Source organism: Colius striatus, chromosome 18 (assembly GCF_028858725.1).
Source record: "Colius striatus isolate bColStr4 chromosome 18, bColStr4.1.hap1, whole genome shotgun sequence".
NCBI classification, from domain to species: domain Eukaryota; kingdom Metazoa; phylum Chordata; class Aves; order Coliiformes; family Coliidae; genus Colius; species Colius striatus.
In genome coordinates this window covers 252096-266139 of record NC_084776.1, presented here as the reverse complement: position 1 = coordinate 266139, position 14044 = coordinate 252096, and the positions used below count along the sequence as shown (strand labels likewise).

Sequence of the window (14044 nt, the reverse complement as noted above, 5' to 3'; positions counted from 1 at the left end):
ACCCAAAAAAGCTGTATCTCTCCTGCAGCCAAAACATCGATGTAACTTCACGGAAGAGCCTGTCCCTTGGCAGCCTTCACAGTTCAAGTTCACTGTCAAATGATACGTTTTTTTCCCCATCACCAGCTTTCTAGCGTTCATGGCTGAGTTGAACCGTGCTGCAAGAAATAGCTAAGGTTCTTCAGGCTCTTCTGATTCTTTTCTACAATCTTCCACCCTTTTTATTTTAAATACACAGCCTCTCCCCTCTCTCCTCTTGCTTCAAGGTTGGTTTTTTTCCTCTCTTGACCCTGATTTGCTGGTAAGGCAAGGTGCGTGATCCTCAGTTACAGCAACTTCTAAAAGCAGCAGGAAGAAATGCCTGCTTCCTTTATCAGTGTTGTACCTAACATCTTTTGGGTTTTACTTGACTTCTGTCTCAGCATCACACCACTTCTCTGCTTCTTCTGGCAGGTAGTGCTGTTTAAAGTCATCAGTTCTATTAAACTGGGATGCTTCTTGCATTTATTTTAGCTATTGTCACTGTCAAGAGAAGTGTGTTTCCCCTAAGGAGGGGGTAGAATAGAAAAGCAAAAGCACTAATGCTGGTGACATATGCTGCATGTTCTTATTCTTCCTCTTAAGCTTAAATTGCAGATTTAAGGTATACTGCCCACCATTTCAAAATAGCAATATGGGTTTGTGAGCCTCAGTAAGGTTAAAGGGCCAACAGGAGACTGTTTTTCCATCTCAAGATAGGAGCAGCATGGGGTAGAGAAGCCTGTGAAGCTAGCTAAAGAGGAACATGAAAAGTGAGTATCTCTTGACAACAGCCTCCCACTTCAGTTTCATATAGGAGATATGAAGAACTTTGTTTCTGCCCTCCTCTTCTCAAAACAAGCATCTGTAGTATTTGATTTTGCATTATGATGCTATTGTTCTACCTCTGCCAATTTGATGGACTGAGACAAGAAGCAGTACCAGCACTAACAATTTTTTATTTTTGGCACACTGTATTCAGGAGCCAGTTATTAACAAGTTACAGGGCAGCAGCTTATAGTTAGACAATGATGGGAAAAAAAAGCCCCCAAACCAAAACAACCTTCTGCTTTTCAAACAACCACAAGAACATTGAGAGCATATAGGCTTATTGTAAGTAATTCTTGAGGAACTTCCATTACTAAGCCAGTATCTTCAGGCTTTGCTTAGATGAGACCATGCACATTTATGTTTATACAGAGAACTTGTCCAAGTTTTGCTTCAACCGCTGGAACAGCATCAGTCATTCCTCTCCCCACACAGCCCATTCAGACTTACGCTTAGCGCAGAACTGTTATGCTGTTGGCTTATTTAATTACTCCATTCATTTTCCTTCAAGGTTTTAAATACAATAAAGGCAAATGGGATTCTCTCAACACATTCAGGCTCACTATGAGCCCAGATGCGTTTTGCTTTATGTAATACCCTACGCTAGGATGTGCATGGCTAGTATGCAGTAGGTGTAACCAAGCCCCGTAGTACGCACCTACGCCGAGTTCCCACAGCCCCTCTTCAGTATTACTCTTTGCAGCTGTAAGGCACCTCACCCTCACACATTGCCCACTTCCCTCCTGTTAGCACCTGACATTTAGACGTCATACCAACAACTTAATAGCAGTTATACCCATTGCCTAATCTAACACTCTCAATGACCTTGAGGTAGATGCTTTTAGTCCAAGTTTACAGATAGTAAATCCACAACAATGGAGCCAGAATTAGATTTTGAGAGTTTCCTCTTCAATCTTGTGGGCGTGTGGTTGAGTTGTGTCCAAGGTACCAAAATCATGGCAACACAAAGCCATGCTGCATAATAGTAAGTCTTCTTTATTATTGTTATTATTTCTACAGATTCCACATCAGATATACCAGCAGCAGTTTTTGCTTTATACCAAGAAATGAGATATTCCAGATGAAACACAGGATTAAGAAATGGTGGTAGAGTAAGACAAAAAGCCAACCAGTGATCAATTCTGTTTAATACTAAGAAAGCTGAAAGAGAAGACATTCTTCAGACTAAAAAGTATTTTAAAAAAGCAAAGTAAAAAGAACAAGACTTATTTAGAAATGCTTTAAGCTGACATTATGTTGGTTTTATTTCAGATTTCACAAAAGAAATACTTCATAAAACTAAAACCAGTTAACCCAGCCACTATCAACAGAGGGTGGTGTAAGTAAGAGATACTAGGTCAGAACCTGCAGTGAAATGCCACCCATTGCTGTCACAGGAATGCTCCTGCACTACCACGATACTTCACTGGGGGATGAAGATGGAGAGAAGTGAGGTTCTACAGCAGTTCTGAGAGGCACAACAGCTCCTTCTAGTTGGCGCTTTGTTGCTCCCCAGGTCTCCTCTGTATCATAAGTGTAGCAAGGATTTACTGATTTTGGAAAGACAGAACCAGCGTAGCAAAGGCAAGAAATTTAATTAAATTTTATGCAAGTTTCCTTTAAAAAGGTACCGTATCTTAAAATCATACCATCAAACTGATTACTTAGCTAACTTATGTGGGATCTCCAGTCTCATTACTGACAAGGAAATGAATATACAAGGCTTAAGCATGCCCTGTGGTAAATACAATATGCAAGGGGTTTGGGGAGATGTTTGTATGTTTGCCTAAGCTTTGGATACAGGACAGCAGAAGGAGGAGGATTTGTTCAGTTAGCACTGAAGAGTTCTATTTATCTCCTGCCTCCTTACAAATGTCTGGTTAGATGGTAAGATTGGAAGTGGGAGGGATAAGGTCAAGCAATAGTTTTAATGCTTTACTGAGGTTCTGATACAGCAGAGCACAGAACCGTGCACAAATGTAAACAAAGTACCTGCCTAGGGACAGCTTTGCCTGTTTTTAATCACACCCAAGTTAAGGCTGTTCAATACAGTGGCATCTGTCACACCACTCACCTCTCCCCACTCATCAAAAGAGTGGGTAATGGCAAGAACCCTCCTTTCAACCTTTTCCTTTCTGAACAAGGCAGGGCAGTGGGAAAAGAAGAAAAACAAAGCAAGCCCAAAAGAAAATGGATTGTTCCAAAGATGCACTTTGGTTTAAACAAATGGGCAACTTCCCCTTGTAGAATAAACATTGCCCTCTGAAAAGGGATGTTTCTTTTCTAACCCACGATAAATTAAAACCAAGTAAGAAGTCTCTGGTTTGACATAATAAATACTTAGAATATATCAAATTAAAAAAATATAGTTACAAAAGCCTCAATGGAATTCTCTTTCTGACCTAACTACAGACAGATTCTTCACAGAAAAAAGGTATCTCCGAAATCAGCTGCAGCTCCTCTCCCTGGGCTTGGTCAACAAGTGCTATCACATACCCTTTGGAATACTGTTAAGACAAAACAATACAGAGCACACCAAATCTACTCCTAAATTTGTTTTTCACACTGCCATCTGTGTAAGAAGCAACCATCACTGGGGAACCCTCATAGCAGTGTACAGTGACAGAGTCACAGCACTAAAGTAACACAGACTGGGATAGTAAGAGAAAACAAAGCACGGGAAAGAAAGGAGGAGAAAGAACCCATAAAAGTTGGGAAAGGAGAAGATGAGCAAGAACAAGAGAAAAAGACCAATCAAGTTCAGCTGGACTTCCCAGTTCTGGGAGCAGAGCAGATGAGATGTTGGACAGGAAGAGTTCCTTGTGGTTTGTCATAACAAGGAATGTTGTCGGCATTTTCTTCACCACTGACAGCAAGCAAGGAGAAGCAGTTAACCCTCTCTGACGCTGACACGTGGCTCTGCTAGTGAGCTGTGGATGATCCCAATAATTGATTCGACACCATCTCCCTCCAATAAGGTGCGGTGATCGCCTTCAATAACATGGACAGAGACTTTCCCATCACACACCTGCAGAGATGCAAAAAAGAGAAATTTTACATTCACTATTTACAACCAGATGGTCATCCAGCTGTCGGGTTTGTCAGCTTCAAGTTACTTATTTACACCACTGTCTGTATCAAACTCCATTGAGAACAGTACCAGTTTTACTCTGACATGTTTAATAGGTCAGCTGCAGGTCATTGGAACCAGTGTTTTAAAGCACAACACTCTGACAGCCTGGCAGGCGAGCCATGCAAATGTGAGCTGGGCAGGAGCCCAACCAACCTGGTACTAAGAGAATAATTTACCTACAATACCAAGAATGAATGACAAAGTAGCTATTTCCAAGGCCTTAAGAGAACCAAATAACCCTCTCCTCCACCTAATCTTTCTTCTACCACTACACATTTCCATTTAAGGTCATTATGTAACTTTATTAACATACAAGTTAGCCTAGAATGTAGGTAATGAATGTAAGTCAGAAGTCTGATTGCATAGGAGATGCCAGAGCTGCAAGAGTCAGCTACAGAACACACTTATCCAATAGAGAAGCTAGACCTTCTCCTGGCCCACACGACCCTGAGAAAATGCCTGGAACCAATCACGTCATTTACTTTTGGGGACTTTTAATTCTTCTTAGAGCATGACATCTGCAGAACGATAATTCCCTAGAGGTTGCTTTTTTCCCTTCACTCTCACTACGGACGATTTTCCATTTGCTCCCCCCCAAATATGAGGAGAAGCTCGGCAGTCACCAGTGGTCCTCAGACTGACCTCTGAGAGTCTGTAGTCTCCTCCCAGACCTTCTTCATACTCGTTGTGAGACTTGGCGCGCATCAGTGTCACATTCCCGTGATACTTGGACTCTGGTATATACTTGTCAGCAGCCTTCAGTTTATGGTAAAAGGAAGCAGCAGCAAAGATGAGTGCTTCACGATTGATGTTTGTATGGGTCTGAGTTATCAGGTCTGCAGCAGCATTCACACGAGCCTCAAAATCTTTCAGGGGCAGAAGAACCTCCAGCAGCTGGAAATATTAACAGTTTTTCCCCATTAGTCTCAATATTTGAGAATCTATCTCCGTTAAACAGAAAGCCACACTCCTCTTGTGCAACAGAGAGATATGAAATACCCTAAACCAGACATTACCTTATTGTATTCAATGCCTGTGAACTGCTGAACAAAGGCACACAATGCTTCAGTCTCCAATGCAGCCTCATTTCCTTGGGTCAGCTTGGCTCTGTAGCTCTGGAGAAGAGAAGAATAAAACATGAACATGAGGAGGATATACTTGGTCTTGCATGTTAGATAAAAACAAAGGTCTAAACTGGGAAAAGGGGGGTGAGGGTGTATAAAATAAAAAAAAAGCTAAGAGATTTAAGCTTGGGGTGGGGAAAGAAGAGCCCTTGTGAATAGATTAGAAAGCAAATCCACAGGAGACAAGTGCCAAAGAGCCTAGTATCTTCTAAAAAGTACAGCAAAAATGGAAAGGCTTAAGCAAGGTTTGAAAGCACTTCTACAGAAGGATCTTGTCCTTCAGGCTCCAGGATCTTCCAAAAGACAGATTAATATTATGATTTGTCATAGCAAAAGCAAGATTTGTATCCTAGCCCTTGCCAGTTAATGAAACTGTCCCCCATATGCTTCCACCTCTGAGCATGCCCTGTCTAGAGCTGTCTCCCAGCTACCCTGTCTAGGGGAAAAAAAACACCCATAAAAAAAAAATCTATCAACTTTCAGATGGCTCATTTAGAATAGAAATCTCCCAGAACATGAGCTCTGATGAGACAGGATGGCCCCCAGACAGAACATTTCATTTTTCTCTCTTACCTGAGTATATGCTGCCACAAAGGAATGAGAGCCATCAAAGAGGAACAGACTGTTGAGTGCATGGGATGCATTTTGTTGTGCTTGCAGTTGGGAGCACATTTCAAAGGCCACACAGGCACCAAAAGAATATCCAGCAATGCGGTAAGGTCCTTCGGGCTGTATCTGCCTCATACAGCCAATGTAATAGGTTGCTAGGCTCTGTATGCTGTCCAAGGGAGCAGCTAGAACACAGAAGAGAGACAGAAACAGATTCCAGTGAAGAGACACTGGCAGAGACAATGATGATTTCATGAACCTAGAAACAACCCTGTTGGAAACATCTAGGTTATTTTGGAGAGACAAGTTTCTAAATTATGGTTAGCAACTTAACATTTTGGACAAGGAATAATGAAGTTTCTGCTTTCCAAATACAGGTAGAGCAGCATACCTTCTTATTCTCCTGTGTGCTTATCTGCTGTCAGGGACTCAGTGTACCATTCAATTGTTTCACTTGCCCACACACAAAATCTTCAATCTAACCTAGTACTTCTCTTGTTACCTGGGAAAGTCTGACATGACCCTATGCAGACTGTAAGTACTGATGCTTGATCCTCAGAGCTTAAGAGCCTAGAAATAAACCTCTCTCTATAAAGCAACTAAAATTTGGACTTATGTTTTCGCTAAGATACCTTTTGTGCACTGCAGCCCATAGCAGGGCAAATGAAGTCTGGAGGCCAGAGTGTGGAAAACTGCAATGGATCCTTCAATGGGGTGAACGAGAAAGAGAGGGCGCTCCGTGCTCTGAACATCATTGAGACGGGTAATCGTTGGCCCTTCTGGGTTCACCAACAAGTTGTTCAAATCTAGTTTTGGAGGTTCACCAAGACCTGTCTTCGTCATCTGGGATGTCTTCAGCTCTTTGAAGGGAAGCACATCAGACAAACACAACTAAATTCAGCATCGGTCTTTGTCACACATCCATAGTCTTAAAGGACAAATGTCAGGGTTGACCTGGATTAGTCCATTGGCTCATTAGACCATCAGGGCACAGACTTGGGGATCTTCCTACTGTCAGTTGCTCTGCAGCAACTGCACGTACTTTTTAGCTTACAGTACGCACGATATTGCATTGTTCAATCCTCAGACAGGTAGAAGGTCTCTAATTCCATCCTGCACACAGCTAAATGTGAGCAGACAGATAATAGCCAGGCAAGAAAGCAACTTTCATGCTCTTAAACCCTGCCCCCAGAACTGAGGGGCCAGATCCAACAGTCAGTGGAAGTACAGTGACATGTGTCTTTCAAAGTCTTTCAGCTATAACTTTATTACATGATTTGATGGAGGCTTATGTCACCAGAGATGAAAGCAATGGATTGGTAGCTTAATTGTTTGGACTTAGGTGAGCAGTAGCAGCCCTGATTCAGATACCTTACCCTCTGCTGTCCCGGACTTGGAAGAAAGTTCACGCAGTTTGTTGATTGTAAGGAGTCGAATTTCTCTCATGGTCATAACGATGTCATAGTCTCTCTCCAGGGTCTGGCGCACCTCCACACCCATCAAGGAATCCAAGCCCAAGTCTGCCAAGGAACTCTCCGCATTCAGACTGCTCACGTCACGGACACCTGAGAAGAAACCACACACTAATGAAAGGCCGATTCCTTTTCAGCTCTGGCCCCCTCTAGCAGTCTTCCCTCTTTCTCCTGAAATCTCCTGTGCTGTCCCAAAAATTTGTTCTTAGAGGCCTTTCCTTCTTCTCCTCCATTTGAAGAAAAGCACCAGTCCATTCTAAACAAGACCCAAGACACTGAACTGTATGTGTATGTGAACACATTAAGGGAGAAAAGCCCATGCTGCAGAAACAAATTGATTACTGGAGAGAAGGAGCAGTCTAAAGGAAAAAAATAACCAGTCCACACCACCACCACATCCGCATGACAAATCAGGAGAAGATGCTGATCAGAGCACCTGCAGCAGCACCATTGCTTTCCAAAAGCATTGAGATGGTAAGACACCGCCCAGCACTGCTTGTCTAAAAGCACTTACCCAGGATGTGAGCAACAGCTTCTACAAGATCCCGTTGGCTGCCTCCTTCAGTTTTCACAGAGACCTTCTCTGCCAGGACAAAACTGGACATGACAGGATGAGGTTGATTCAGGAAGATATCGAGCACCTCTAGGCATGAGCTGATTTGCTGGGGAAGGGTTCCTCCAACCACAACCTCTTTGTTTCCCATTGTCTTCAGAAGGATACCCACATCACCAATGGCTCCCCACTGGATTGCCAGGCCTGGAGGAGAAATCAGAAGAAAGAATACACTAGAGAACTAACTAAAGCCCATGGCAGCAACAAAACAGAGTTAAACAGCCTAGCAAAGGCCTGCAATTCCTTTGTACTGTTAAATGGCGAGTGTCCATTCACACATGAAAGACTCAGAGTAACAGCTAGGAGAAGCAGCAGCCTTCAACACTCATTGTCATTCCAGACAAACACACAGGTTTCTGGTGAGCTGGTTCTCCTCTGTATGTTTGGCAGACAGGTCATTCTGCACAATGAGTGAAGTCATCTTACCCGGGAGTCCATCATGATGCCGCTGCTCACAGATACGCTCCATGGTAGAATTGGCAAAGCCATAATTACTTTGCCCAGCATTTCCTCTTCCACAGCTCACAGAGGAGAATACAACAAAGTAGTCCAGGTCTGGACACTTCTTACGAGTCACCCTTGAAGCACAGCGGGAAAGAGAAATCCCATCAGAAAAACCTGCTAACTACATGATACCATGCAAGCCTAGCACAAGAACAAACTGAGTAAGTTTGATCAGCATTCTGACCATAAAAAGTAGTTCATATTTATCCCTTCTACAGACACTTACCAATCCAAATGAAGGGTTCCTGAATACTTGGGCTTATTGACTTCACAGAATAGTTCTGGGGTCTGATTTTCAATCATGCCATCTCTAAGGACCTATTCAGGAGGGAGTAGGGTGGGGACAGAAAAAGGTAAAAAAAGGTACAGTTTCACTATGTCCGGTTTCTCAGTTTAAGTTTGACATATGGTTTGAGACATAAGAGGATATCACTGCACAATGCCTTTTTCTAACTTTATAGACTTACCCCGAGTGTCCTGAAATACGACATGGACATGGCTTTTGGTAAGTCTCCTTTAAGTACTGCACTGCAGCCTTCAACTAGCAAGTTCTGTATGTGACTTTTCTTGTACCCTGGGATCTTGAGCAACATTCATCTGAGCTTACTGGTGAAAACTGTTGCTTCCCAGATCAAGGGGACAGGCCTGTAAGCCTCTAGTTACCACGTAACGCCAAAGTGTCCTTTGACAGAGAAAGGCAATCTAAAATTGTATGAAGCCTGACTGCCCTCAGTAAAAAAAGCCAGTTGAATGGCTGCTGTCTCTTAAAAGTCCTAAGCATTTTTGTCACTTACCACAGCCAAATTAAAGATGCCACCAACTGGGCCAAGCTGCAAAGCTTCTTCTATCAACAGCTGTGTTCCCTCGAGTGTTCCAATATCCCTGGTAGATACCAACACTTGGACGCCCAGTGCCTTCCACTCTCTAACACGTTTAGCCTGGTAGCCTACAAAAAAACCAAAACATAGAGGGTGAACAGTGCCTGTGATGAAATAGTCAAACCATAAGTCTTTGGTTAATCTGCTCATTACAGTTCTCAGACTACAGAGGGACTGAACAGTTAAATAATTTCTGATTCGCCTACAGTAAGAAAATTGGACAAAACCTGAATAGTAGGTAGAAATCACTTGAGTTTCAGAAATATTCTAAATAGATCGGAGTGGAGAAGGGAGTTAGGAGAACATAAGAAGGGAAAAAAAAAGGGAAGAAAGAGTACAACAGCGAAGAGAAATGAACAAGAATTTGTTTACCGAGACAGGAAAGAATGGTTAGATCAGAGAAAGGCAACAGATTATAGTGGCACAAGCAGAAGTTTGGAAGTAAAGGGAAGTTTTGTTATGACTGCATTTGCTTTCAGTATTTCTTCATACTACCATCAATGTCATGGCTTTAAACTTTCAAGCCATCAAACTGATGGCTTAAAAATGAAGCAAAAATGCTTACTGATGTTACCAGATAGTAGGGCACGTCTTTAGAGATGAGCTATCTGAAGGAGCAAAAGCATCCACACACATAACTGGTTTAATAAGCATTTTATAGGCCTTTCCTTGTGGCATGCTACAGCCATTAGACAAGTCAGTGTGGTAGCTGGATACAGACTTTGTAAATGGGTAAAAACAAAGGTAAGGCTGCAGAAACAAAATCCCGAGTAAGGAAGAAAATGAGTTGATAGAATTGGGAAGCATAAAAAAAGAAAGCAGCAGTTGGAAAACAGGTCAAGTTAAAAGATACTTCCTCGTTTACAATAACGGGGAAAACAACTTTTTAAAAATGAGAGAACATATACATGAGATGGAAGATAAGAGATTAAGATATTATTAGTTGTTGACAGGACACTGAAAAATGGAAACTGAGGTTTGTCGAAAGGCAGTGACGTTTCCTGTTCCTTTACCATTTTTGCTTACCAGTTCGTATGCCAGAACGAGATGTCAGTATAAGCTTCTGTGCTCCTCTCTCAACTAGCCACTGTGCCAACTCAAGCCCAAATCCTCCTAGGCCCCCCGTGATGATGTAAGACTTGGTAGGTGGACAGTAGGTTTGGGAGATGGCAGAGATTTTAACTGGTTCAGACCTTCTTAAAGGACGTTCCTTTTCCTCTTCTTGGACCTTCCCATCCCCCCCAAAAAAAACAGTTAAGATCGGATACACAATGCATTTAATATTTTGCCACGCTATGGTCCTCCAGTCAATGCACATGAACCTCGTACAATCAGATTGGCAGACTTTACAGTTACATTCATTACAATGTTAGCAGTAAAAATAATAAACCTGTGCTGTCCTTCAACTTGACCTGGATTGAAAACAACCAATATAGTCGCCTACAGAGGACCACAGATGCATCAGAGAATCAGAGTCATTATCTCATTACCTTGATCATCACTTTGCCAATATGTTTCCCTTGTGCCATGAACCTGAAGGCAGCTTCTACCTCTTCTTTGTTGAAGACGGTACTTCTCAAGGGCTTTACAACACCATCTTTTATGCCCTTAGTCAACAACTCTGATACTACTTCCCACTCTTGGTTTCCATCCTCAAAGATTGCATCTAGTAAGATCCCATGAAATGCCACATTCTTGAGGAAGAGAGCCATTCCTAGAAAAAAGTAACTTGGTTATGACCTGATGCCGCTGGCACTTCAGAACACTATCTTCTGCTTCAGAAACATCTCTGTGTACATCAGAAGCAAAAGTCTGAGGAGTAAAGCAGCTGTTAGTTGCTAGAATTCTACATTTTCCATACTCATTCTTGCATATAGTCTCTAAAGACTATATTAGTTAGGTTCATCTCTTACAAAGCAGACTAGTTAAACAGAAACTCCACTCACACAAATAGCGGGTCAAGCTACAACATGGTCAATCTGATATTACAAAGGACATTTTGTGTCTAGTAGCAGCTGAGTTAGTCACAGAGGAGCTAGAATACCGTGTACATCCTGTCCATTTCCACAAGAAACTCTTCCTCTTGGAAGTTTTCCATGATGCTAAGATATTTTAAAATTTAATTAGAATAAGAAAGGAGACAGTCAAAACTTGCTATTTGCAATCATTCTACAACAGGAGCACATTCTTGTCATTTTTTCACTAACACATCACATCGTAACATTCTGATTTGTTTTCCCATCCAAGAGAAATCAATCAGGTTACTCTTGTCCCTGTGCCATCAAAGAGTGGGAGATGCTGTTGACTGGAGGGACAAGAGGCCTTGCAGTGAGGGTCTGCATTAACTGGAACATTGGAAATATGAACATTCACAAACCGGAACATGACCAATGATACTAAATTTAGCAAGGATTCTGCACCTGTGACCAAGTCATGCCAGACGCAAGTACTAATTGAGAGAGGAGTGGCTGGAAAGCAGTCCTGCAGAAAGGGATCTGGGGATGCTGGTTGACAGCAGGCTCAACAGGAGCCAGCAGTGTGCCCTGGCAGTGAAGAGGGCAAACTGCATCCTGGGGTGCAAACACAGCATAGCCCACAGCCGGTCAAGAGGTGTTTATCCTGCTGTATTTTGCATTGGTGTGGTCTCACCTTCAGTATTGCGTGGTTCTGGGCCCCTCAATTTAAAAACAATGTGAGGATACTCAAATGTGCCCAGACAAGAGCAGCAGAGCAGGTAAAGGAGCTGGAAGGCATGTATGCCAAGCAGTGGCTTAAGGACTTTGGGTTTATCTAATTTATAGAGGAGTAGGCTGAGGGGCAATCTCATTGCTCTCTGCAGTTTCCTGAAGAGGGGAGGTAGAGAGGGAGGTACAGATCTCTTTTCCCTAGTATCCAGGGTCAGGATGCACAGAAACAAGTACTCCAGCTAAAAACTTTTCTAAATTTGAAGATTAGTCTGTGTTAAAGAGAGTACAGAGATTACCCTGTCATGTTTGCTAAACCTAATGAGGTATGTTTCCCAGTGCCCCATCTTACCAAGCTGACTGTTGTTAGATAGATCAAATTTGCCTATTTCCAAAAAGCGCCCATGTCGAGCAAGACAACGCAAACTGGCTTGGAGCTTCTCTTCTGCCAAGGAATTTAACACAAGGTTGACACCTGCAAGGAAAGGGGAAGAAACTATTTAATAAACTCAACTCTGCTGAGGGCCTAACCCTGCTTTTTACTGACTCACTTTGTCTTTAGAAAGTGCAACTGCATCATGTGGCACAACTGACAAAAGCAGGAAAGATATTCTTGAGCTTACCTTTTCCATTGGTAACTCGCAGTATATGTTGCTCAAAGGCAGTACTTCGGGAGCTGGCAAAGCTATTGGCATCCAGCTGTGGGAATCTTGCTTGAAGATACTCACGTTTCTCAGTGGACCCTGGAAAGAGAAGACAAGTTGAACAATGCCAGTACTTATCCATAATTTTTTTTATGATTAAACAGACTATTTCTATCTGCACACCTTTTCCCAAGGACTGTAAGTCTGAGCAGCCACCAAGCATGTGCTTCAAAGCTTTCAGGCTCTCAAGGTATCAAACCTCAGGACAAAGGCTATCTGGTTATTACTACTCATTTATGAGCCAGAGTAAGGACCAAAAACAGACCAAGCCTTACAATGAGTAGGCATTCTTTGATCTCATTACCAAACTTACAATGAAGAAGTCTTGATCATCTTCTGTATTTATGGTTATATAGAGTACAGAGGTAGATAAATTTGTCTGTGCTGTGGAATTTTCAAGTGCAGTCAGTAGCTCTGTTTACCATGTATACTCTTCTCAGTTGAGAAGCTAGTTCTAATTACATGGACCACACTGGGAGCAAAAAGTATATACCTTTTTTTTTTTAAGGTCTAAACACATATATGCACACACAAATATCCTCTATTTTATATAGAGTATTTAGGTTTGTTTTCTTCCCCCCATAACATTGGTACTCCTCAGTACTTACCTACAGTAGCAAAGACACGGCAGCCCATACTCAGGGCAATGGCAATGGCTGCTTGGCCTACACCTCCTGAGCCAGAGTGGACAAGGATACTTTCACCCTTCTTCATACCACCTCGAACTACCAAGGCATAATAAGCAGTGGCATAAACCACAGGCACTGAAGCTGCTTCTTCTAGAGTCCTAAGAAGCAAATTGAAAGACAGAGGATATATCTTTAGTCTTGGAAAAGACTACTGGAATCTTCCAAGGAAATTTGCCTTTCTGCAACACAAAGGTTAAACTGTCAAGACAGAGCAGAAAGCAGAAATGGTTCTCAACCATACAGTGGCCAAGCACAGACAAGAGTTTCATTCTTCCACAACAATATTTCAGTAGCTAACCAGCAACATAGCCAACACCCAAATACCAGCATAGAATCAACGACATGGAGCTACGAGCCCAAGAACAAGATAAGAACCTTGTGGAGCCCACTGAACAAAATCTAATACTCAATTCCTGCATTGAATCTAAGCCAAATGCTACAGCTGACTCGGGAGATGACAGCTCAGCTATCATTTCCCAAGGGGGAAATCTATCCTGTCACGGCTGTCAGTCTCAGACAGGGAGGCAAATCTTAACAACCACATATACAAACCAGAAAACAGAAGTTGACCTACCAGTCTTTAGGCACCTCCCACAGAAAGTTCTTGGCACAGTCTACCACTGTAGCCAGTCCCTTTGCTGGCAGCAATCCCATAACCCTTCTTCCAGCCATGTCCCGTCCTGAGAACTCCATGCCCAGCATGCACTGCTGCAAAGCCCAGTTACCTGGAAGAACATTAGCATCTTTTACAAAGGAAATTTCTCTTCTGAAATACCTTGGTCGAGAAT

The 14044-nt window shown here is 42.5% G+C and overlaps 1 protein-coding gene across 1 annotated transcript in view; it reads right to left on the bottom strand.

The window, feature by feature from the left end:
* Positions 1-957: 957 nt before the first annotated feature.
* Positions 958-14044, bottom strand: part of FASN (fatty acid synthase) — a 40098-nt gene continuing 27011 nt past the window's right edge. The window contains exons 28-43 of the mRNA XM_062010588.1: positions 13831-13981; positions 13176-13354; positions 12487-12606; positions 12216-12338; positions 10670-10893; positions 10206-10407; positions 9096-9247; positions 8528-8619; positions 8224-8375; positions 7699-7941; positions 7089-7277; positions 6345-6572; positions 5677-5897; positions 4996-5094; positions 4622-4873; positions 958-3874 (exon numbers count right to left, since the gene is read on the bottom strand). Of these exons, the coding sequence (XP_061866572.1) occupies positions 3737-3874; positions 4622-4873; positions 4996-5094; positions 5677-5897; positions 6345-6572; positions 7089-7277; positions 7699-7941; positions 8224-8375; positions 8528-8619; positions 9096-9247; positions 10206-10407; positions 10670-10893; positions 12216-12338; positions 12487-12606; positions 13176-13354; positions 13831-13981 (2765 nt within the window). The 3' untranslated portion in view covers positions 958-3736. The remainder of the gene's footprint in view (positions 3875-4621; positions 4874-4995; positions 5095-5676; positions 5898-6344; positions 6573-7088; positions 7278-7698; positions 7942-8223; positions 8376-8527; positions 8620-9095; positions 9248-10205; positions 10408-10669; positions 10894-12215; positions 12339-12486; positions 12607-13175; positions 13355-13830; positions 13982-14044) is intronic.